Source organism: Linepithema humile, chromosome 2 (assembly GCF_040581485.1).
Source record: "Linepithema humile isolate Giens D197 chromosome 2, Lhum_UNIL_v1.0, whole genome shotgun sequence".
NCBI classification, from domain to species: Eukaryota; Metazoa; Arthropoda; class Insecta; order Hymenoptera; family Formicidae; genus Linepithema; species Linepithema humile.
This window is the reverse complement of record NC_090129.1, coordinates 16498832-16523123: the sequence shown is the minus strand read 5'-3', so window position 1 is coordinate 16523123 and position 24292 is coordinate 16498832. Positions and strand designations below refer to the sequence as shown.

Here is a 24292-nt window from a genome sequence, read left to right as displayed (position 1 = left end):
TTCTGTCCTGATTAATTAAATTCCAATCTTCAATCTTTAATACGTAGTCTGATATGGGCTTAACCCAACGGATTGTTAATATATATTAATGAACTGTCAAAATTATAGCCTCGTGTAATGTAATGTCAGATTTATTTATATGTAGTACATAAGTACATTGTTTTATTATAATATGCAATATTGTTTTAAGGATCACTGAAACATATACTGAGAAAAAATACAGCATTGTAGGATGCTTGCGCATTTATATTTTTAATATCATTTGACGCATACACTACAATGCTGTATTTTTTCTTAGTATATGTTTTACTGAGCCTTAAAACAATACTGCATAATATACATTTAACACAGTACATAATTGTAATATATATAATATAATAATATTTATAAGATTTCTAAAGTAGGTACTTATATTACTACAGTAGAATATATTATACGATACATTTCTACATTATTCAAATTTCTTTGCGAATACATACACAATATTTAATTATATTTATTATAAAATTTGTTAAGTTCAATTTTACTAATACTCTAAGATAAAAAATAATCTAATATTTTCTAGATCTAAAATTTTAATAAGACAAAGTTGACAAAATCTTTAAAGAAGTATAATCTAAAAATTGAGTTTATACATTATTAGAAGTAAAACAAACAAAAGGTTTGTTATTGTTGCGTTGCTATTTTGTACACTTGTATACAATTCGCACTTAAAATGAGAAGAACGTTATATTCAGGCGTTGGAGAGAAAAAAGAACTAAAGAGTGTACAATGCGATGCAACGCGAACTTTTGCAAATGCGAACTAACCTAAAAGCGTAATATTTTACTTTAAAGTACACAAAGATATTAAATCACAAGATAAAGCACAATCAATTTTTCCTTGGGAAAAAAATCGTGCACTTACCGGTTTCTTTTCATTATCCATTTTTCACTGTTTTATAGCAGCACACACGAGACACAAGACAGCACAGCACGTGAACACGTGAATAGGTTACGGCATTCGCGCGGCAATACTTGTTGAGCCTGAGCGGTATGAAAGGCAACGTAACCAATCATATAAATGATCGATATTGATTGGTCAATATAGCACCCGCAAAAATCAAAATTACTAAAACAATTTTTCCGTAAAAATATTATATATATATATATATAATATTAATATAATATATATATAATATTAAAGAACAATTTATAATCGATTATAATTATACAGGGTGAGTCATTTTAATCTATGGATCCGAATATCTTCCAAATTACGGTATCTACAAAAAAATGGTTTAGATAAAAGTTGACCAGGACAGAGGGGGTTATTTAATTGTATATGCTGCTGACAGCCTCGAGTAAAAGAGGACAGACATAATGCTATCTCTTTCTTTTTGCAGGTATAGCTATCGACCATATATGTAGACATCATTATTAATTTTATAATCTCCAAAATCATGACAGACAGAAATTGATTCGCGCAAATACAAAGTAAATATTAATATTAGAAAATACATTTTATGAGATTATTTTTTTAACCACAAAATTTTTGTGTTTTTATCCTGATGAGGCTATATTGCATTAATATATTTACTTATTGTTAGAAGTCTATTAGACATCTATTAGATGCCGAAAGATAATTTGTAATCTAAACAGTGTTTGATAAACAATACATCGCTATTGTGTAAATATTAAGTTTTAATTTTGTATAAGAAAATAAATGACACAAAATTACATGGCATCTAATTTAGATATTTCTAGACATTATTTTAGACTAGATGGCTCCGACATCTAATAGACGTATATCCGATCTTGTGTTTCTCCCTGGGGATGCAACAAACCATTTTAACTATTGACAAGTGGACTACTACATCAATGAAATACATATTTAACGTTAAAACGATACAACAATCAATTTATGAATGAAGATAAATGCAAACTAAGTAATATTATAGACACACTGAAGAAGGACACAATGTGTGTGCGGTAAGCAAAATGTTTAATTGTTGTTTAATAATTAATGTTTAATATTATTCATAAAATAAATATTAAGAAAAACAGAAGAGTGCTTATTAAACCCTGGCATAGACCTTGCAGTCCACTTATTTCATATATCAATTTTATTCGTGACTTTTCAATAATAATTAATTTTATACACTCTATATACATATAAGGATACACGTAGAATTCTAAAGAGCATCAATATAAAAATTTTTTTACAAATATTTTTTTTTAAACTTTAAAAATTCGAGTTTAAAGCTTAAATATAAAATTTTTTCTATATATGATGCATATAATGTACATTTTTATAATAATTAATTTTGATTAATTATACTTAAAAAAGTCAGATATTTTATTCGACAAATATAAATCCGTCCGTCTTTAATATTATATTTTTCACAACGCTAGCCTTACATTTAATGTAATTCGACACAAACAAAAACAAATTCATATACAAAACCCGTAAGCAATGACAATAGAAAAATCTGATTAAATAGACAAGACTTGTGAACGCGTGTCTTATTTAACTTATAAAAGTGTACAAACAATGCGAAGCAGAAGCAGTACTGTAGACGGAATAATAAAATGAGCACAAGAGATTATTTACGCTCGTTGCACTTACATCCAATAAAGAACAAGTATTGGACGACATCACCGTATCCGGAATCCAATATGTTCTCTTATATTGGATACAAGTGCAGTGGGTACGAATACAAATAGCGGTGGATACTGCGAGCAAGTTAGAAGAGACAGACAAAGAAAATGGAATGGAGAAAGATAGAGAGAACGAAAGAAACTGTGAGCCTTTAAATTGAGTTCGAGAAATATTGATATTTTTGCTTATATTCCACGCACGTGCCCTCTTGTACAAGTAGTAAAATGCAATAAAGCTTATTGATATACCACGCGAATATGGCTTGTTGGACAAGAAATCTCGAAGATCGATCGCGGATGAAGAACCACAGAGGTCTACACGGAAGAATTAAGGAACGAATATTTTTAGTATTATTAAAGAAATTGCAAGTGAACAACAGTATCAAATACAAATCAGATTAATATAATGATCAATTATTTCAATCAATTATATTTATATTTCAATACAACTGCAACATTTTGAAATGAAAACATACAGTATTATTGCATTGCAAAAGAAGAAGTAATTATTTTATAATTAATAATATCCCGAGTCGAAATTTTTAGCCTAGATTAAACCTACAAGTTTTGTCGAATTTGGAGAACCAATGTAAGCTTTAATTCATATATATAGATATAACATTGGCTGCGTTCAGCAGAATGCAACTGTTGTAAAACGTTTTATGATTTCCTGCTGAATGGTACTTAATTTTCCGTTGAGTTACAACATGTTTACTCAGCGGTCGCCATGTTTTCCAGCAAACTAAAAATACGCTGCATTGAAGCATAACGTGTTGTCAAACATGGCTACCGCCAATATAAATATGTGTGAAGTGCAATATATATATAAAAATATAACATATAATGTTGTAGATAGTTTGGAAGTGCATAACAAATTACAAAATGGTACGTAAAAATACTTCTCTAAAGAAATATATATATTATTACATTTAATTGATGTATATTTAGCCTATTTTTATCTAACCTATATAAATCATGTTTATTGTAGATCAAAACTTCTTTAATACATATTTTGAGCAAAATGCATCAAATCAAGAAATAGTAGGAGTTTCACAAAAGTCAGTATTAGAAGGTATGTATTAAAACTAAATTTTAATAATAGATTTTAGTAATAGATTTTATTTTTAAATTACATTTTACAAACATTTGTTTCCTTCAATATAGCTGAAAAATCAGGGGATTTTCATTGGACAAACCAAAACACGAAGTTATTGTTGCAAATTTATGCAGAACATAAAAAAGACTTTCGAGATCCAAAAATTAAAAAAAAAAACATATGGGAGAAAATACAACAAGTTTTTGCGAGCAAAGGCTTGGATGTAGCAATAGATATGCTTGACCGCAAAATGCGTAATTTAAAACATTCATACAAAACAATAAAAGATAATAATAAAAAAAGCACAACAGGTCGTGGACGGATACAATGGGAATGGTATGAAACAATGGAAGATATTTTTCTTGAGGATCGTACAATTAATATTGGTCATACATTGGCCTCATTACCTTCAACGTCAACACAAGAAAATTTATCTGTCATTGAAATGTATAATAATAAAAATATAAATATAATGGAAACAGAAATAATGGAAGCAGAAACCTCAAACACGGATCAACCTGAGACCTCTTCCATTTCAACATGTGAAGAAAATAATTTAGACAGGTTATTATTATGTTTTATTATAAATTTATTTTAAGCTCTTAATTTAAGGGGATCCTAAAATGGTCTATTTTACCGATTTCTTTTTGGCTACGCGAAATAAAAAATCCTTTCAAATCGACGTTCCGTAATGTATTAGCATAAGTTCTTTAATTACAGAAAAGAATTTTTCATTCTACACAGTTAAAAAAAGAAGACGTTTTAAAAGAAATCGGTAAAACAGACCACTTTAGGATTCCCTTAATTATAATTATAATAACGCTTTCCAGAAGGAAACAGATAATATCACACAATTGGATATCAAATCAAAAAAGTTTCAAAATTTTAATTAAATTTTTAAATAATTAAAATTTTAATTGGCTTATTATTCAATTTAATTGGCTTATTAGCCAATTCTATTCAACAGCCAATTGTATGACAATATCTAGTTATATTATGTTACTTGAGAGCTTTTACTTACCAAATGTAATTTTGTTATAGTCAACACTTAGAATCTTCTAATAATATTTTAATACAAAAAAACAAGAAACAAAAAAATAGAAAATCAAGAGAGTTATACGAATTAAGAAAAAATCAAACAGATAGCGAAAAGAAAAGAGTGGAAGCCATTGATAAACTAAAAACTGCAATAGAAGAAAACAATCGTATTCAATCAGAAAGAAATAAGTTATTGGAAACATTAATTGAATTGAAGAGGGAGAAAAGATAAACAATTCTTTTACTTATAATAAAGATTTATTATTTTTTGTTTTACTTAAAACATACTTATTGTTTTTTTTTTATTTAAATGAAAACGCTACTTATTATTTATTTTGTTCAACAATATTGATTATTTAGCAATACATACAGGTATAATATATATTTTATAGTTTATAATAAAATATAAGTATAAGTAATATGTAATAAAGTTTATGTAAAGTTGTTTACATAAAATAAAATTTCTAAACAATAAAGTTTACGGAAACAAAAACTCGTTTTCAATTTATATTTCATCAACAAGACATGACCGTTTTTGTGCAGCTTCCAAAACTTCTGCTTGTTCTTCATTTTGTTCTTCATTTACATGTAGATTTAATTCTTCCAAATAATCCTCAAATTCCACATTTATATGATCTCCGTTAATTATGAAATTATGCAATGTGCAAGCCGCTGCAATTATTTTATTTCCTAGTTCAAAATCAGAAATGTCTAAATATTTTAACCTTCTAAATTTCCCTTTTAATAATCCGAAAGCTCGTTCAATAATTGATCGAATAGAACTTAGTTTTTGATTATAACGTGTTTGTACAACTGTCAAATGACCGTTATCTTTAAATGGTGTCATTAAATTTATTAACAAGGGATATGCAGTATCTCCTATTAAGTGAAATTTTTTGGGTATAAGACAATTTATCGCATTTAAAGATTCAAATAACGGACTTAGTCTAAAAACTCTTGCATCATGCATACGTCCTGGCATGCCAATGAAGCAATCTATGAATTGTCCTCTGTGATTGCAAACTCCTAAAAATATTAAAATCAATTACATATTACATATTTAATTACATATTTAATTACATATTTTATTTCATATTACATATTTTATTCTTTATACTTTTTTATTTATTTTATTGTATTACATATTTTATGTTTTTATATTTTTTTATTTATTTTTATTTATTTTATTTTATTATATATTTTTATTTTTAAAAGTATTTATTTAATTATATATTTTCTTTACTATTATAATATGCTTAAAGTTTTGATAGTCTTACCTTGTAATATAATAGAATGGAAACCTTTCCGATTATAATAGTCATTAGCATTGTCCACAGGTTGTTTGCATGGAATATGGCATCCATCTATCGCACCTATAACACCGTAAAAACCACGCGAGCGAGTTTCAAATATCTGAAATAAATATAGATATATTTATATACATAGTATTTTTAAATAGATGTGTCAAATTTTTATGATAACTTCTATTATAAAAAGAAAATCATACATTACTGGATATTTGACAATCATTTGCATTTGGCCATGTAATATATATATATATATATATATATATATATATATATATATATATATATATATTGTGGCATTAAATCTGATAAAATATCTATTACACTCTTAAAAATCTGATGTCCAGAAGATTTTGGCAAACCAAATCTATCACTTGTAGCTAAAAAACTTTCTTGCTTAGCTAGAATCCATAATGTAAATAATAACTTTTTAGATGGATTCACATTCATATTTATCTCAGGATTTAATAATGGTGCCACTACATTTAATAATGCCTGAAATCATATATTAAAAGAATATTTAATAGGAAATATAATTATATATTCGATTTAATTCTATATTTTTTATAATTACCTCAAATGTAATCCGTGACATACGAAAATGTTCTATAAATTGTACATCAGTGTATCTTGGAATTATATATTCAAAATAATTTTGATTTTTTATTTTTTGATTACGCCTTCTAACCGCTAAATAATTTGGCTGTGGTTCCACTAAATCATCCATAATAAAATTAATTATATTATTCATATTAATTCCTTCTTCCATTGCAATAAATAATATTGCATCCATTATTACATTAATAATGATTTAGTTTCTCTCTTTTTCTTAATATACATATAAATATAAAATGTCTTAGGCTTCTCACAGTACAATATCACTTATATCACTTATATCACTTATATCACTTTTCACTAACCTCTACTATTATCTACAGAAGAGGTTATATTGTGTTACCGTACCGTAAAATAGCGTTCAGCAGAACACTACCAACTGTTGCAATATATCACTAATCGCTTATTGAGCGCTTTATTCTGCTGAACGCAGCCATTACATTGGCTATTGCCCTCCTTTGATGCTAAAAATTGTTACTTATTGCCGTTTTTTCCATGTGGAAGCTCAAAAGAGTACCTACTGAGAACCTCTAAAAAGGCTCCAGGTTCTATAAATATGTATTTCTAGAAAATAAATATTTAAAATTACTTAATAATCTATTATCTCATATACTCTACTTGCATTTAATGTATGGATCTTGATTTCAATAAACAATATATTAATTATTATAATTTGCTTAACTGTAAATAGACTACTATAAGCAAATATTATATAAATAATATTCACTTATCTCTTACATATCTATCTGCAGTTAAGTAAATTACATAATTAATGTATTGCGCTTATTGAAATTAAGATATGCATTAAATACAAGTAAATGTGGTAATAGAATATTAAATAATTTCGAATTATAGGTCAAATATGTAATAAAATATTAAATAAAATTTTGAATTTTAATTGTTTTTTGTTTATTTGAATAAATTTTTAGTTATTTATAATACTAAATATAATACTGAGTTGCACTTAATTTTTTAAAATATTTTTTTACTATTCATTTGTTATTATTTATTTTATATTATAACATTTATTATATTAATCTGAAATAATAGAAATTGAACTCAATTATAGATTAAATATTAATATTTTTATTGCTAGAAATTTCGATAAGATTTGGAGATTCAAAAGAGGTAGGAGTTGTAAGAACGAAAGTAGGAATTGTATATTTAACATCAATAAAAATAAGGGTTTTCTAGGACAACAAGATTAAAGAAAGGCCAAAAAAAGACATAACACTTTCAAGATAGAACTTGTAGGTCAAGGAACATTATTAGAGGCACAAATAACCATGTATGAGGTTTATAGCAGGTTTTAAATTTTGACTCGGGATTAGTTGATAATTGTTATATTTAAAAAATTGCCCTGTAGAGTAAATAATTAATTTATTTAAAAACGATTGCTGTCACGAATCGGAGAGATATTATATAGTTCTCAGCTGCTACTTTATACAATGCACTTAATTGGCTTGCGTATTTACTGACATAATAATTTACGTCGTTTTAATAAGATTGCTTACACGGTAATGCATTATTCTAATATAAACGAAGCAAGTAAGTTACGGCTAAAAGGTAAGAACTAGGAACCATACTAAATTACAAAGAAGAGAGCATTATTTTATAGGTATTTCATAATGTCTGCTTCTGAGACGTTCTTTTTTTAAATCAAATTTTCCTTCAAAAAACTTTTAAAAGTAATACAATTGCGCAGTTATTTAACACAAGATATATTAAAGAGTTTTCGCGAATTATACTTTCGAGTAATAAATATATAGATCATATAACCTTTATTCTAATTTCAAAATTTTACTGTAGCAAGATTTCAAATTGAGTGTTATCATTGTATTAAGTAGAATAATTGTCAAAACAATGTTAAAAATTGCTAAATATTAACAGTTGATAATTTTCCACAAATATTCGACAAATAAAATATAAATTGAAATTGAAATTTATCAAAAAAAATTCCGTTAAATATCCCGTTTTAAATATTTTCCAGCAAAATTCTTTGTAAAAAATGGTTAAATCTATAAGATAGCAAACAAAAAATTATAAAAGAAGAAAGATTGGACAAAGTTTGACTCGCTCCACCATTGTATGATTTTTCTCAGGCAAAGTTTTTCACGGTAGCTCCAGCGAAATGGCCGTAATGCTTAACAATATCAGCCAGTTTTACCGGCAAAGAAACAACCGGAGAGGCTTAGAGCGGCAGAGTGCTCATGGCAAATCCAGCGACCATTGTGCCAGCATGACGAAGGTCCAGGCTTTAAACAAAAGGCAGTGCCATTTGGCGGGCGATTTTTCAAAACTGGCGGAGTCGGTGGCTCATCATAAAGCCGGCCGGCGCTTTCGACCATGTTTACACTGTCTGAAAATAGCGTAAAGAAGCGCGATATTTTAGCGAAACGAGGGTGTTGCTAGTATATCGGATAGTCTCGCAAAAATGGTGGTCTTAATAAAAAAGTTTACACGAGAAATATGAGTTAACTAAAAAACAAAAAAATAATAAAAAACATTGTGACAATACAAAGTATAATAATGCAAAATTAAAATAATTAATGATAATGAAAGTAATTCAAATTTTAATTTAAATTTACAAAAAATAATATTTTATTTTATATTTTTCTGATAACAATTTCATTAATTTTTGAACTATAGAATGACAAACATATCAATGTTAAGTACTAGATGGTTAAGTACTATGGTTAAGTACTGCAAATCTATGAATGTAAACATTACATTCTGTTTTTATAGCTAAAATTAATAATTTATACTTTGTTCTATAAAGCAACGTCGCGATACGGTAGAAGAGTGAAGTGGATAAACAAGATGTGGAGTTTAGAGTGCGATTCTCGAGAGCTATGAAGCCTGGGAAACTCGATATCCCGAAGATGTCAGTTCATCTCCTTGGCAAGGAGACGGGCTGCTCTACCTTCATCTCCATCCATCTCCCTTCCTCCAATGTTTCTTCCACCTGCGTTTCTGCGTCTTCTCGTAATCCAACAAGGGATTCGTTCGATCGAGATCGGTATCTTTTGATTCAAGATTTGACCGGAGTCAATTAGGAATTAATTGAGGATAGACAAGAGGGAAAAATAGTTTTGCCAACGGTAACTCTTGCGATCATAAAGATAACAATCCCGAAAAACACGCGACTAATTGCCATCACGCTGACTTTCCCAAGCATGAATTTTAAAAGGCACATTGATATGCTCTTCATCGAACCAATAAGATACATTTCACTTTTAAAAAATAATAAGATAATTTTGGCAATCATGCCTAATATGTCAAAATTTAATATTTATTTGAATCTAATATCGATTAAATTTAAATTTAATTTATATTCATTATCTAATTAATATGTATATAAACTTGATAAAATTTTAATTTAATATAATATAAAATTCACAATTTCCATTTTGATAATACTACTACATAACCACTACACGACTACTGACATGACTAGCAGTAATAACATTGTGAAAATACCAAAATGATCTGTTTCTTATTTCTTTATGACATTCTACCGATTATAGAATGATAAAAATAATATTTATTCTAGTTATTTCTTTAAATTAAGCTTTTTTCCTAAGCAGAGTCGCTATTATTAATATAATACGTAAAAATATTGTTTTTGTTTTAAAATAAAATTAAAACATTTTTTAAATGTGTGAAAGATTGACTGCAATATTTCTTCCGTCGCAAGAAGGAAATGAATGCAACGCCTTACATAGGGGTGGAAAGGTGGAGGTGAAGCGGGAAGACGGAGAGGCCGTCTTTAGAGCTGAGAAAGGAGGAAAGAAGGTAGGCACACCGAATCTAAGAGCGCTTTTAAATCAACGTAACGCAACATATCGCTCGCGGCGTTCACCTGTGGTAATGGCTGCATAAACTGCTGGCTCCGGTTCCCGTCGGTCCTTTTTCTGCCAAGAGTTATTCGGCCGTGTGCGCCTTTCTTCTCGCCTTTCTCACCTTCTCAGCCTCTTTCCCCATTCCTTGCATTTCAATTTATCTATTTACGTTTATTAAACCTACACGAGGTAATCCATTCAACGAAGTCTTTGTAGTCTATTTCTTGTCTGCATCAAATTTATTTTTTAAATTGTTAATTTCTAAAAATTGTAATAAATTGTAACATATATAACAAATACTTTTATAATTAAAAATGTTGTTGTTTAATTTTTAATTAAAGTTAATTATTAAATATAAATTTATAATTTTTTATGTAATTTTATTTTACTTATAATTTCATATATCGGTATTTTTTAAATTACTATTGATAGCAAAAAATATATGTAAATATATACATACATCAGTAGCTCGCTAGAGTACGATAGTGTAGCTTATTCAAGAGTTTATTCGACCATTTCCCAACTGTTTTCGAAAGACACAAACCACATTTACACACAGGGGGACCACGAGCATGCTGGAGAACGTTGCTCGAGGGGGTCGTCAAGATTAACTTTGCCCGGCCGAGAAGCTTATATCAAATATTTGCTTTGGCTGCTCAAGTGTGAATTATATGAATACTTCCCGTACTAAAAGCAAATAGATTTACGGAAGAAAAACATATGTCCAGTATATTTACAGAATAACTAAATTGCACGAAATTAATCAAAATCTTTTTCTGAAATTAAAAACAAGTAAATTTAATAAAAATGTTTAAAATATTATTTATATAAAAAAATGTGAAAATTTATTGTAACGCAATTATTATTTTAGAAGAATCATACAGATATAAATTATAAAAACTCTTAGAATTTAAAAATTTAATGACAAAAGAAATGGCTTAAGGGTTAAAACTAGATGTTATATGTCAATATTTCTTCTATTTATACAGTTGTCTTTGAGAATACAAATAGAAATGATAAACGTTTCGATTAATTATTCAATCATTTTTAGTATACATAAAAAGAGTTTAAAAATGTGACTTTATCGTCAATCAGTACGGATAATTTATAACATCTAGGCACACCACTCTAGCATGAATCACAAGATGCGCTCAATTTACATATCTGGAGTCTTTTGAGTGACATGTTAACGTCTAAATCAACACAATCTTTATATTTCAAACATTTAATTTATTGTATTTAAAATATTATAATTTTTAAACTCTTTTTATGCATACTGAAGATGGTTGAATAATCAATCAAAACATCTATCATTTGTATTTGTATTCTCAAAAATAATTGTATAAATAGCAGAAATATTGACATTGTAAGAGCAAATTTCTGTAAACACACTAATTAGTAAACAAACTAATCAGCGTGTAATACGAATAAATTAGCGTCTGCGCTAGAAGAACAAAAGAAAGAAAAAAGAGCGTATTCTAGATAAAATCATTGAGAAAGACGGATCGTTTTCCGCGATTTTATTTGTAAAATTTGTGTTACAACATATAGCATCTAGTCTTAGCTCTTGAGCAGTTTCTCTTGTCATACAAATATGTATTTTAAGATTTTGAAATAAAAAACACTTATAATGCGTTTATATTTGTAAAAATTGTTATAAAGTTTGCAAAATTATAATTATATTAACTTATAATTTATATTAGATATATTATGTGCATAACACTATTAAAATTTGTTTCATATTCAATTTTTTTTAATAATTATAAAACTATGTTTGTAAAATAGCATGATTATTGGTATTTTGTGCAGAAACAGACAAGTGCGATTTACGATAATATTGCTTCAAAGCACAGAATAAACCTGGTTCGATCCAATCCCGAAGAATCTAATGGCTCCTAAGCCGCGGGGGGATATACGTAACTTGGCGGATACCGATATTAATTTATTACTGTAAGTAATAAGTAGATTATTAAACTATTAGATTGCAACTTCCGTGGGAGCCGTTTACGTCCTTTAGTTCCAGCAAAAGTTTCCTCGATATTTATGTCTAAGTTCCGACGTAGGGGATGAAGAAAGTTTGTAACTCTATTAAATGATTCAGTTATATAGGCAAATTGCCCGAGTAACCGCCAGTATAATAATACTGACCTTTGTTAATGAACTAAGTATCATAGACGTAATTATGAAACTATAACCATTAAGCTCTATTATTTCTTCGCGACCCGACATTATCAGCTATCACCGCATTTAAACGATTTCTTTCAAATCAAACAAGATATATCAAATAAAAAAATTCAAATTGTTTTGTATAATACAATTTCAGAAAAAAATAAAGATTCTTAGATATGTATAAGCTGCGATCAGTATATAACAAGATTAAAATTATAATACTAGGATTATTTTTAAAAAGCAATATGATAGAGAAATATTTTATTTTGCTTTTTAAAACTATTTTTATTTTTTAATAACATATATTCATAATCTCCTTGAACTTTAATACACTTAAGTCTAATTCTTTAAGATTCTTAAAATAGCCGTTTACTGCAGCTTTCAACTCGATAAAAATTCGATAAAAATCACTATGCTTTCATTGTTTTTACTGCTGTTTTGTTTTTGGTGCATAGTGGTAGGCCAAAGTTTTATAAAAGGTTATAAATCGACTCAAAAACCGATATCCGTAAGTAGTATCCTTTTTAAAACGATTTAAATAATCTTGAGAAATTTATATTCGAATGCGCTTTTGTGATCCATTATTAACAAACGCGGTATTTATTTTGCTCAATTGGTTTTTTTATACCTAATTCTTTGTTCAAAATATAAAATTCCCGTTTATATGAAATATCCACATAGCCTTAACAGTTGCAAAAATCTTTAATAATTTTCCAAAACAAATTTGTTTACTTTATTAATGATTTCCGGGCATCTACATGCTAGGTTATAAACTTTCTAAATAACTTTCGTATATCCTGAAAACATTCTTACACGTTAAATAAAAATAGAATATAAAAAATTAAACAAAAATCTTGATTTTTTTTCACGAAACAACTACAAATTGCGCATAAATATTATAGTATATTGTAATTCGTAATCAATATTGCAAATAAAATGTAAAATGTCTCATTCTCGATGCGTCGTTATGTATCATACGTACATCGTTCTAAAGACGGGCTTATTAACATAATGTTCGTTTTCTTTGACTAATGCTTTTTATGCTTATAATACACCAGACAATCATTCGAAACAAGTTTAATAATTGCGTTAGTCGCAGAACAATGAGACTGGATAACTAGTGCTACATTAATAGATTGTAATTGCAAAATTGCCCGGAAAAATGCTCTCAATAAATTCTCCGATTAGTGTGTTCTCGCGCAAAGCGTTCTGTGATCCGTCAATGATTTTCTGTGATTTTTCACAGAAAGAGAATGCATAATTAATAAATCATTAACGGTTGTTTACACTAGTATTTCAATCGTAATTATTAAAAAATTATGAACTATTAGAAAATTAAACATATAAATATATAATCTTACAAAATCCCTCTACATAAGAAATTAATACTGTAAAAATGATATTTTTCAGTGTGATTGTGACGCATAAATATATTCCGAATGAAATATATCAAAATATTTGCAGATTAAAATGTACAAAGCGTAAAAATAAAAATATTGTAAAATAAAAAATATAGTAACACAACAGCACTTTTTTTATTACTAACACTACTACTACTACTACTACTACTATTATTACTATTGCTACTACTGCTACTAAACTTTTCTTCATCTTATTTTTTACTTAAAAATGATCAATAATAATAAATCTTAATTCAAAACATACTTGGTAGCCGAAACAACGATATCGAGTGATTCTGAAATTACACACTAGTATATTACAAATGAAGGCAGGTCATGCGCATAATTAGGAATGCTAGCAACGAAATGGTTAATATTTCAATAATGCTCTTGCAATAGCGTTGAAAGCTTGTCTGTTCTATCGGTATACGTTAAACGCATACAAAATCACTGGACACGTCGAGCATATTACGCATGATACTTTCCTTAATATACCTACGGCAAACTGAGACCTGCATTGCACGCTTCTATTATATTGCATATATCTACTAATCACGCTTGTATGAACCGAAAAACAACGACGTTGCTCATTGTGAAAGAAAACTACGCGTGATAAAGATGGTATAAATTTACACGTGGAGATAGGTACGTTAAATGCGAAACATAAATAAGAGACCGTGTTCAGCGCCTAATAGAACACTAATTGTGATTATATACAGCGCAATCTAAATTTTATATACCTATATAACATTTATTGCTCTATAATTGGTACCAACCGATCGGTCTGGTTCACTCATTCGCCCTATGTAATAGTTAATTTGTGCGATCGAAGGTTCTTACCGCTCGCAAATCACTGTCAAGATATTTTATCGTATTGCATAATATATTACATTCTTTATATAATATTCCTTACAATATTATTTATAAATTTTTTATGAGAAATACCGTGCTGACGTTTCTTCCAAAAAAGTTTTTCTCTTAAAAATAAATTAATTTTTCAAAAAATTTAAAATTTTTCCGTTATATCTGTTACGTCCTGATAGATGTAGAATTTTTCGTTGGGCTCGGCGATCGACGTAAACGGGCCTGACCGCACGAGCCGAGCGGCACGTTTAGGACTTGCGACGGGTCAGCGACTGGAAGAGTCGTTTTTACTCCGTCAACAAGTCAACCGCTCGTGGTTCCCTTTTTGGGTCAAGGAATTGAATCCCTATTACCCGGGACGGAACCTTTGTGCGCAATTTGAGAGGGAAGGTGTGAGGGGGTGACGAACGAGGAGGGTGTGGTCAAATGAAAAAAAACAAAGTTTAATTTACTAAAGACAACATTTTAATTTGATTAAATTTATAATTAGGATACAAAACTTAATTCTTAATCGCAGGTGTTAATAATTTTATTCGTGTATTCTTTACAAGTGTGTGTGTGTGTGTGTGTGTGGATTATTCCTCAGGGGAGAGGACTAGATTTAAGAAGTCAAACCCTGTGAATACAGGATGAGGAAGATGCGGAGGAGGCTCGACGTATTCAATGGTGGTGGCTTCGGAGTTGACGGATATGTTGTCGAACTCCGGATCGTTATGTGGGAGTTCCTCCAGTTGAGCCTCTACTGGAAGAGGGTGGAAACGGACAAGCGAAGGGGGTCTGTACTCCAGGAGCTCTTCTAGGATCGGAGAAATGGACCTGGGGGTAGGAAGTGGTGAAAGGTCAAGAAAGGGTTCAGGAGATTGTTGAGGAGATTCCTGAGGAATCGATGGTGATACAGGAGGTGGGTCGGTTTGAGTGTGTGTGGTTGTACGAGAGTTACTACGTGGGGTGTGTCGCCTAATTCTAACGGATCTTACGATGACCCTCGCCGCGTATCTAATGTATGGTGGAAGAAATATAGCTATGCAGAGAGCGAATGCCGAAAGGTCCGAGCGATTCCGACGATTGTTGGGTCGCGGCGAATGTTCAGTTCTCACTGATAAATAACACAAAAATTTTAAGCGAAATAGGGACGGAGCACATAATAAGAATAAAAAGAATACTGATGAGAAGAAAAATAAAAACAAATGAACTAACTTACTCGTTACAGGATAGTTCCGGATTGGGTTGAATGTGTACGGTAGTTTTGAGCAGGCGCCCCGTTGAGGGATGGTGTGTAGTCGTCGGACCCTTTGTAAACGTGTGGGCACCCTGCTGCGGGATGGTGTCGTCAGGGTAATGGACCCTCTATTTGAGATGCACCACTTGGTCGTGACAAAGTATCGACCTTTTTTTATTTCGCGGCCCGAACTACTCGAAAAACTGTCTTAAGGACTTGGCAAAACTTGTTTGATGAACTGAGTGACTAATTGTGTATAATTGTGTTTGGAGCCACCAAAACACGGGTTTTTATACCCTTTCCTTGGGGTGGATCCATTTGGAAAATCTTAGGTTTTTGAAGCGGGGATCGAATAGGAATTAGTCTTGTGAGAAGATTTTTAATGTGGGGGAGAGTGGCGTCATTTTTACCTAATAGGATTAGGTTTAGGTAATTAAGTTACTTGGAATGGGGGTAGGAAGAAAGGGGCCCTAACGAATAAGGAATAGCGTCGTTTTGGGTCCATATGCGATGGGGGTAGGTTTTTGAGGTGGCGTAACCCGGTTGGTGTTAATTAGTATAGGTGGGGTGCATCTCAGTGTCTTAAGATCTAGGTGGGCGTAGTCTTTAGACCGTACGATGGAACGAAGGGTGGTCTATAGAGGTGCTTGCCCTGATTCCCGGCTTCCGGATTGGAGGGTTGAGAATCGGTATATGAGTTCGCGAGGCCTTGGGTCACTGATCTAATAAATTTGACAGTTTACGACTGTCGCGTGGCCCTGGGGTCGCGTCGAGAGTGCGATTAATGCATCTCGGTTTCCCAGACCTACTGAACACGTACACCGTATCAGGTGTCATGCCTTCTAGGCGTGCGACTGTGGTCATTGCCCGATCGTCACTCGGTAAAATCCTATCTACTAGGGTTCCCGTAGGCGGAATTATACCCAAGTATATGGCTAGCTGGTGCCAGTTTTTATTTCTTACTTTAAACATCTGGAGTCGACTAAAGACTCCGGTTACCGCAAGTTTTGACTTTTATGATTTTTCTGACGACGATAAGCACGCTGACCGACCAAAGTATTTTCAAATATCTATCCCCCTTGCTATTTTTCTGTGTGAGAAAGTTCGAGCTCCTGGTGTCTTGTGAGAAAAACAGCTCTGGCGTTATAATATTCTTTAAGAGTTTTTGTTGGTCCCGTGTTTACTAGGTCTGGTATTTAATGAAAAGAAAAGAATCGTGAAGTCTGATCAGGACGTAACATATCTTTCGCGTGCATTTAGTGTGTGCGATACACAAATGTACGAAGTTCGTTAAAATTGTTCTCATACGCATCACATTTGCAAATTGTTCTCGGAACAAATTTTTTGCGTTGCGTTCAAATGTACACGGATCGCAAACATGCGGCTGCGACTATGCACACAATTAATTACGGACGTGATCATCATACCGTGCCGAATCCATGACATTCCTGTCAATCTTGGTTAAGGCTTAAACCGCATACAGTGATCCACAGCTAAAAATCGATTCCACATATCTGCAAACAAAAGTGCGGCATGCAATACATAAATAAACAATACGGAATTGTTTAAAAATTTCTAGGTTATTTACGTACTTAAATGCAACTTTCTTAGTATTAATAATTTAAAGTAAAACATGAACCTTTTTTTCTACATTTTTTTTTTTTTTTTATTTGTGTAATAGAAAAGATTTTAAAATAAACGAATAAATTTATCCTGCGATTTTTGATTGTACAAAAGACAAGATACTTCTTTAGAAAGGACGGAAAAATTAATTAAATTTTTTATCAATTGTACTTTTTTGTTGCAATACAATCAAAGTCACGATGATTACCATGCTTATAATAAAAATAAAAATTAATTTTAGAAAAAATGTGTTTATTAATTTATCTTGAAGCTATTAAGGAAGTCAAAATTAATCTCTCCGTCTTTTAAACTCATAAATTTACAATATCATATTTCATCAAATTTTAGATTGGTATTTTATGTCTCAATACATAGACACATCCATCCGAATCGCATGTGAAACAAACGATGTTACGCCTTTTCAAAACATCTTCAGAAAGACGTTCATAAGAATAGTATGACTTTTGCAGATGCCAAAGAGCATGATCTGCTCAAACGTATCCATGGCTCGACACAGATTTCGATGCAGCATCATATTGAGAGTTCTACATGAACAATAATCGCATGAACAAAATGCACGCGCACACCTATACACGTATTACACAACATACGCATGTGTTATACATATACATATACATGGAAGATATAAAAGTATGCGATTTAAAGATCGTGCATGTAACAGAGAAACCCGAAGCGAATTGTGAGCACCTTAGAATCAACACGACGCTGGAATTTCTTGACAAATAGGCGAATATGTACATATAAGGGTGATTCAAAACAACCTACTGTCCTTAAAATGTGATATTCTTAAGCAAATTCTTACACAATTTTTCCTTTTAAAAAATTTTGTCCAAAGCTTAGTTTTCGAGTTATAATTGAAAATAGTTAGCTACTTACAAGTCCGGTACAGCGGGCAAGCACACTGCAAATTCAAGTGTGTAAAAAATACACACTTAAAGTGTGTAAAATCATGTAGTCACTTATTACGCATTTGTATGCATGCTATTTTTTTACACGTTTTATCTATGTAATTTTACACAGTTAAATGCGTATTTTTCACACGCTTACACATTAAATTATATATTTAAAATGTGTAATTTTTTGATATTAGGAATAGGTCACTTATTGTCATTATAATTTATAAAAACATAATAATTTTTTATAAATTATAACGACAATAAGTGATTTATTCCTAATATCAAAAAATTACACATTTTAAATATATAATTTAATGTGTTAATTTATTAATTATTTATTATTAATTTTATAAATTAATAAACAGTTATTAATTTTTATAAATTATTTATTTAATATCTTTGGATTATATATATATATATATATATATATATATATATATATATATATATATACACTAAGAAAAATGGTTTTATTATATTAACAAAATTTTTCTGGTTGACCGTATTTTAGTCGAACGAAACAGAATTTCTGGTTATCGTCACAAAATTTTACACCTTATATCAACACCGTTTGGTTAACTTTACTATAAGGATTTGAATAAGTGTTTTCTTGTTGGATCTACAAAACTTCTTGTTATATTTACATAAATTGCAGCACTCTGCAACAGTTTCGTCATTACTCACTAAACGGTTGATCAACTGTTCGCCGCATTCATTTGTTACACTGCTACTGCGCCCTCGCTACTCGCGGCGTGTATCGCGCGCATTAGATCTTTCGCGAAGCAATGGCGTTAAGCAGTCGGAACAGTCTCAACTGAGCTCGCTAAAGTTTTACGTCGCGTCGTGGAATCCATTACGGAATATTAGTTAGGCCGATGGCAGAGAACGAGAAGTAAGCACTTATGTCTGTCGTAGACGTCTGTCGTGGACGTATGGTAAGGCAGAGAAAAACGTAAGTCGTGAAAGGTTATTGGATATGTGTGGAAACGACTACGACATACATAAGTTTTTACGTCTCGGTCTCTGCCATCAGCCTTACATCCGAAAAGTTTTATGATCACGTGGTGTTTTTTTTTTTTTTAATGAAATATATGTATACCAGTGATGTAATGTTTCCTACCGGGCTCGGGAGCCGGGAGCCCGGTAGGAAACATCACATCACTGAGTATACTTTAAACCAAAATATATTGTTAGTATTTTACAAAAACCACACCTATCCGAACTTGTTTTTTAACTACAAAGTTGTGTTAATCTAACAAAACGATATAGTAAAGTTAACAAGAAATTCTGGTAGAGTTTTGTAAATCTAACAACACAATGTGGTAAGGTTTACAAGAAATTCTGGTAGAGTTTTGTAAATCTAACAACACGATGTAGTAAGGTTTACAAGAAATTTTGATAGATTTAAACAGGATAAAATTTAACAGAATCTTCTGGTAATTCCAACAACAAATTTGTTTCGTCCATTTTTGAACAAACGTACTAGTAGAATCAACCAGAATTTCTTATAATACAACAAAACTTTTTTTCCAGTGTATATATAGGGGAGAGCGGGGTCATAATGCTCAGCGGATCGGACCAATCATCTTAATTATGAGAATTTTAAAGAATAATATATATTACTTTTTATCTAAACTTTTACTTCATATAAAATTCATCTAAAATATTACATTATTATGCATATACGAATAATTACAAAAAAGATACATTTGACGAAAATTTTCAGTGATAATTCATATAAGAAATAATGACATTATAATAAGGTTTTTAGCATACTTAAATTCTCATGCATACCGTACTTTATGGTTACTTGTAATCTGGTTGTTTAAAGCTTTCATATAACAAAAAATGAAACATAATTATCCATGTTTTTTTATTTTCTCGTATTTTTTCAACTATGCAAACAATCGGGGTCATGAGAATCACGGAGTGCGGATCGCGGCGCTCGGGCGTGCGAAGAAGTTATGTCACATACTGTCATTATTTACTTACGTAGGTGGTCTTACGTTATTACCTATTAATTGTTAAGTTTATTTGAGAATAAATAAGGTAAGTTGATACTTAGTTACGTAAAAAATATGCACAAGACATTTAAGGATTAATTTTTATGATTTTTTTATGCGTAATATATAAAAATTAAAATATTTATTTAAAGTACGTTTATGTAGGTTATACATATTATAATAAAGTAATACATTGAAATTTTGAATTAATTATTGTTTAGATGCCTCGAAAAAGAGAGAGAACTACAGATAAAGGAAAATGGAATAAAGAAACTTTATACAATGCAGTAAAAACAGTTAAGGAAGGAACCATGTCAATACGCCAAGCTGTAAAAAACTACAATATTCCATTTAGTACACTGCGAGAGAGAATACAAACAGGAGTAATAAGTGATCCAAAAATAGGTGGGAAGACAGTTTTCACGCCAGCACAAGAAAAGGCTATGGCAGAAGAGATAAAAACATTGGCGAACCTATTTTATGGTTTAACTCCATTACAAATACGTAGTGGAGCATATTATTTTGCACAGCGGAATAACATTCCAAATAAATTCAACAGACAGACAAAATTAGCTGGAAAAGATTGGCTTTGCAATTTTTTGAAAAGAACTAATATGGCTGTTCGCAAACCTGAACAAACTAGTATTAATCGAGTGATATCTTTCAACGAGAGTGATGTAAATATTTTCTTCGACAATCTGGAGTTACTTTTTGAAAAATATAACTTTCCAGCATCAAAAATATGGAATATGGATGAAACAGGTATTTCTAATGTACAACAGCCAGAAAATATTGTCGCTGAAAAAGGTCAGAGGCGTGTTGCTTCTATCGTTACTGCAGAGCGAGGTAAGAATGTTACGCTAATCTGTGCTATGAGTGCCGCAGGTAACTTTGTACCGCCTATGTTCATCTTTCCTCGCCAACGAATGAAAGATACACTGTCAAAAAATGGTCCGATTGGAGCTATATACAAATGCTCACTTAATGGATGGTCCAATACAGAATTATTTATGTTGTGGTTATATCACTTTAAAGATTATGTGAAGTGTACAAAAAACAATCCAATTTTATTAATATTAGATAATCACAACAGTCATATTTCTTTAAATTCTTATAATTATTGCAAAGAAAATGGCATTGTAATGCTTTCACTTGTACCACATACTTCTCATAGATTACAACCCTTAGATGTATGTTTTTTTGGACCATTTAAAACTGCTTATCGTAAAGAATGCGATGAATTTCTAAAGAAAGAAGCTCTTAAAAAAATTTCACACGACGATCTAGCTGAGATAGTTAATAAAGCTTATTGTAAAGTCGCTTCGATTGAAAAAGGAGTTTCAGGATTTAAAACTACAGGAATCTATCCATTAAACCGAAGAGTTTTTTCAAAACAAGACTTTGTGGCTGCTGATGCTCTATTACAAACTGAAGCAGCACAGAAACATGAGATTAATCCAACAGTAGGTTCTTGTATCAATAATATGGAAATAGATGATTCTAGTTATATTTCGCCAGTACGATCAAACACGCCAGTAGCTGAGAATGATATAATTTTAAATAATACAAATAAAGCACCATCAGAGCCTGCAAACGAAGCTGTAGTTATGCCTTTGACAAATACTGCTAATATTAAATTACCTATTTTTTCATTACAAACTCAAAAGATATTACCAAAATCACATGCTACACGTAGAAGTAGAAGGCAGAAGTCTGTTATACTTACAAGTTCTCCATTAAAAGAACAATTAGAGGAGAAAGAAAGGAAACGGAAAGCTAATCTTGAAAAACTAAAAAGCAAAGAAAATATGTTTAAATATAAAAAAATAAAACAAGAAAAAAAAGATGCTACAACTCAAGATAAAAGCATTTCGACCAAAATTAAAATAAGAAAGAAAAAAGCTTCCAAAATTGATGATGAAGAAGAAGTTTCTAAAACAAAGCGAAAGAAAAAAAACTAGGAAACACATCACTTTATAAAAAAGAAGTTCTTATTTTTGTTTTTACTTTTGTTAATAGTAATTTATTTTTGTTAAAAGTAATTTTTATTTTTGTTAATTTTAAAAGCTAATTCTTTTACTACTATTAATTAATACAAAAAAATATAAAATTTAAGTTTTAATTAAAAAATATTCTGTTCTAATAATGTTCTAATATTGAAAAAGAGTTTAATAAACAAATTTTCTCACACATTAAAGTTAATGAAATTGATTATCATGACCCGCACCTGAAATACATAATTAAGATAGACTCAATCGTCATGACCCCATCGTGATTGCCATAACCCGCAGCCTGATCGTCCTGAACCGACACAGGTAGGCTACACCGATCAAAATTATTTTATCTTTTTACATCGATAAATAAAAATTTAATATTTTTAATAATTATTTTAATAATTTTATTGAAAGCTATAATCCTATATTATATCATTTTTCAACAAATTTGATAAAAAATCAATTTAAGAAGAAAATACTAATAATTTTTCTTAGGTGAACGCCACCACCCCACTCTCCCCTAATGTCTTTTATATGTTATATGTGTGTGAAATTACAATATATAAAGAACATCTGACAACAAATTCTTTCACATAATATAGAAAAAAAGAAAACAAAAAAAACATAATACTGTTTGTTATATATGATCTTATCGTACACACATGAATGACTTAGATTTTTTATTATAGTCTTTGGTAAAAAAATTAATGGTAAATATGAAGAATAAGTAATAATATATATAATATGGTAACTCATAAGTAATTTAAGAAGTATTCTGTGAGTTATCTATAGTGCCTAAATCTTATAAAATATTATCGCGAGAGCGAATAAACTTTTGAATAGTAGTAGTAGTAGTTGGCAGCGGAGACTTCAAAAGCTCATAACTTATAAAATTTAAAACATTTACATAAGCTGCCGGAAATTTCCTGTTCTACACATAGTAAGAAGCAAACAATCCAGCGATGATTTTTTCTATTGTAGGTTGAGGAATTTGTATTTTTATTTCAGCATCTGCTATCAAGTAGGCAATTATAATATCTTGACCATCTGTGTACATAACTACACGAGGTGCATCGCCTTCATTTGTAGTTAAATTATTTATATCTCCCAATACTTGAGAACAAATTTGTTTAAAATTAAATATTTTATTAAATAATTATTTTTAATAAAAAAAAGCATAACAGTAATCAATACTATATATAATCAATACTAACGTCTTTTACAGTAAATAAAGCAGGAAAGTTTTTGTTTCTCTTTGTGAGATCAGCACATAAATTTTGCATGATAAAGAATTTATTATTATTAGTTTGGTTTGGTTTTTTTATGAAGTAATATTTCGTCAATTTCTCAATCATTTTTTCAATTTCGTCGAACAGCGCTTTTTCTGTAATATTTTTTAACTCTAAAAATTCCGAAAGTATCTGTACACAATAAAAAAAAAAAATTATAAATAAATAATATTCAATTAAGAATTTGATAAATAAACATATGTTATACAAAACATATCAGCTCATAATTGTTTAATTGAGGATACTTATGCACAATGTCAACTATTTGTTTCACTTC

General features: G+C 30.1%; 2 protein-coding genes and 1 long non-coding RNA gene across 6 annotated transcripts; 1 reads left to right on the top strand and 2 right to left on the bottom strand.

The window, feature by feature from the left end:
* Window positions 1-377: 377 nt before the first annotated feature.
* Window positions 378-1111, bottom strand: LOC136997726 (uncharacterized). The gene is made up of 2 exons (XR_010888349.1): window positions 907-1111; window positions 378-809 (listed from the first exon to the last, which is right to left on the bottom strand). It is a non-coding gene; the product is annotated as an uncharacterized lncRNA (long non-coding RNA).
* A 3970-nt stretch (window positions 1112-5081) lies between these two features.
* LOC105669342 (putative nuclease HARBI1) lies at window positions 5082-7150 on the bottom strand. Of its 4 annotated transcripts, none has more exons than XM_067348836.1 (6): window positions 7044-7150; window positions 6655-6794; window positions 6373-6575; window positions 6286-6334; window positions 6051-6186; window positions 5082-5799 (listed from the first exon to the last, which is right to left on the bottom strand). In XM_067348836.1, the coding sequence occupies exons 2-6, from the start codon at window positions 6673-6675 to the stop codon at window positions 5279-5281; spliced, it is 930 nt and encodes a 309-aa protein (XP_067204937.1). In that variant the 5' UTR covers window positions 6676-6794; window positions 7044-7150; the 3' UTR covers window positions 5082-5278. The 4 variants fall into 4 exon arrangements, with proteins under 4 accessions (XP_067204937.1, XP_067204938.1, XP_067204934.1 ...); XM_067348837.1 differs by having other exon boundaries at window positions 7001-7138; XM_067348833.1 differs by lacking the exon at window positions 7044-7150 and having other exon boundaries at window positions 5085-5799; window positions 6655-6990.
* Window positions 7151-19805: 12655 nt separating this feature from the next.
* Window positions 19806-23058, top strand: LOC105679296 (uncharacterized). Its single transcript, XM_012379224.2, has one exon. It carries the CDS (start codon window positions 20954-20956, stop codon window positions 22691-22693), a length of 1740 nt encoding a protein of 579 aa, XP_012234647.2. The 5' UTR covers window positions 19806-20953; the 3' UTR covers window positions 22694-23058.
* Window positions 23059-24292: the final 1234 nt, after the last annotated feature.

What these genes read in the sequence shown, in the direction of transcription:
- LOC105669342 (XM_067348833.1), bottom strand. Translation starts at nt 6,873, where the DNA reads ATGGATGCAATATTATTTATTGCAATGGAAGAAGGAATTAATATGAAT. An exon ending in TGTCACGGATTACATTTGAG is followed by an intron (nt 6,576 to 6,654) that starts GTAATTATAAAA and finishes ATATGATTTCAG; the next exon opens with GCATTATTAAATGTAGTGGC. An exon ending in TTATCAGATTTAATGCCACA is followed by an intron (nt 6,335 to 6,372) that starts ATATATATATAT and finishes ATATATATATAT; the next exon opens with ATATATATATATATTACATG.
- LOC105679296 (XM_012379224.2), top strand. Translation starts at nt 20,954, where the DNA reads ATGCCTCGAAAAAGAGAGAGAACTACAGATAAAGGAAAATGGAATAAA.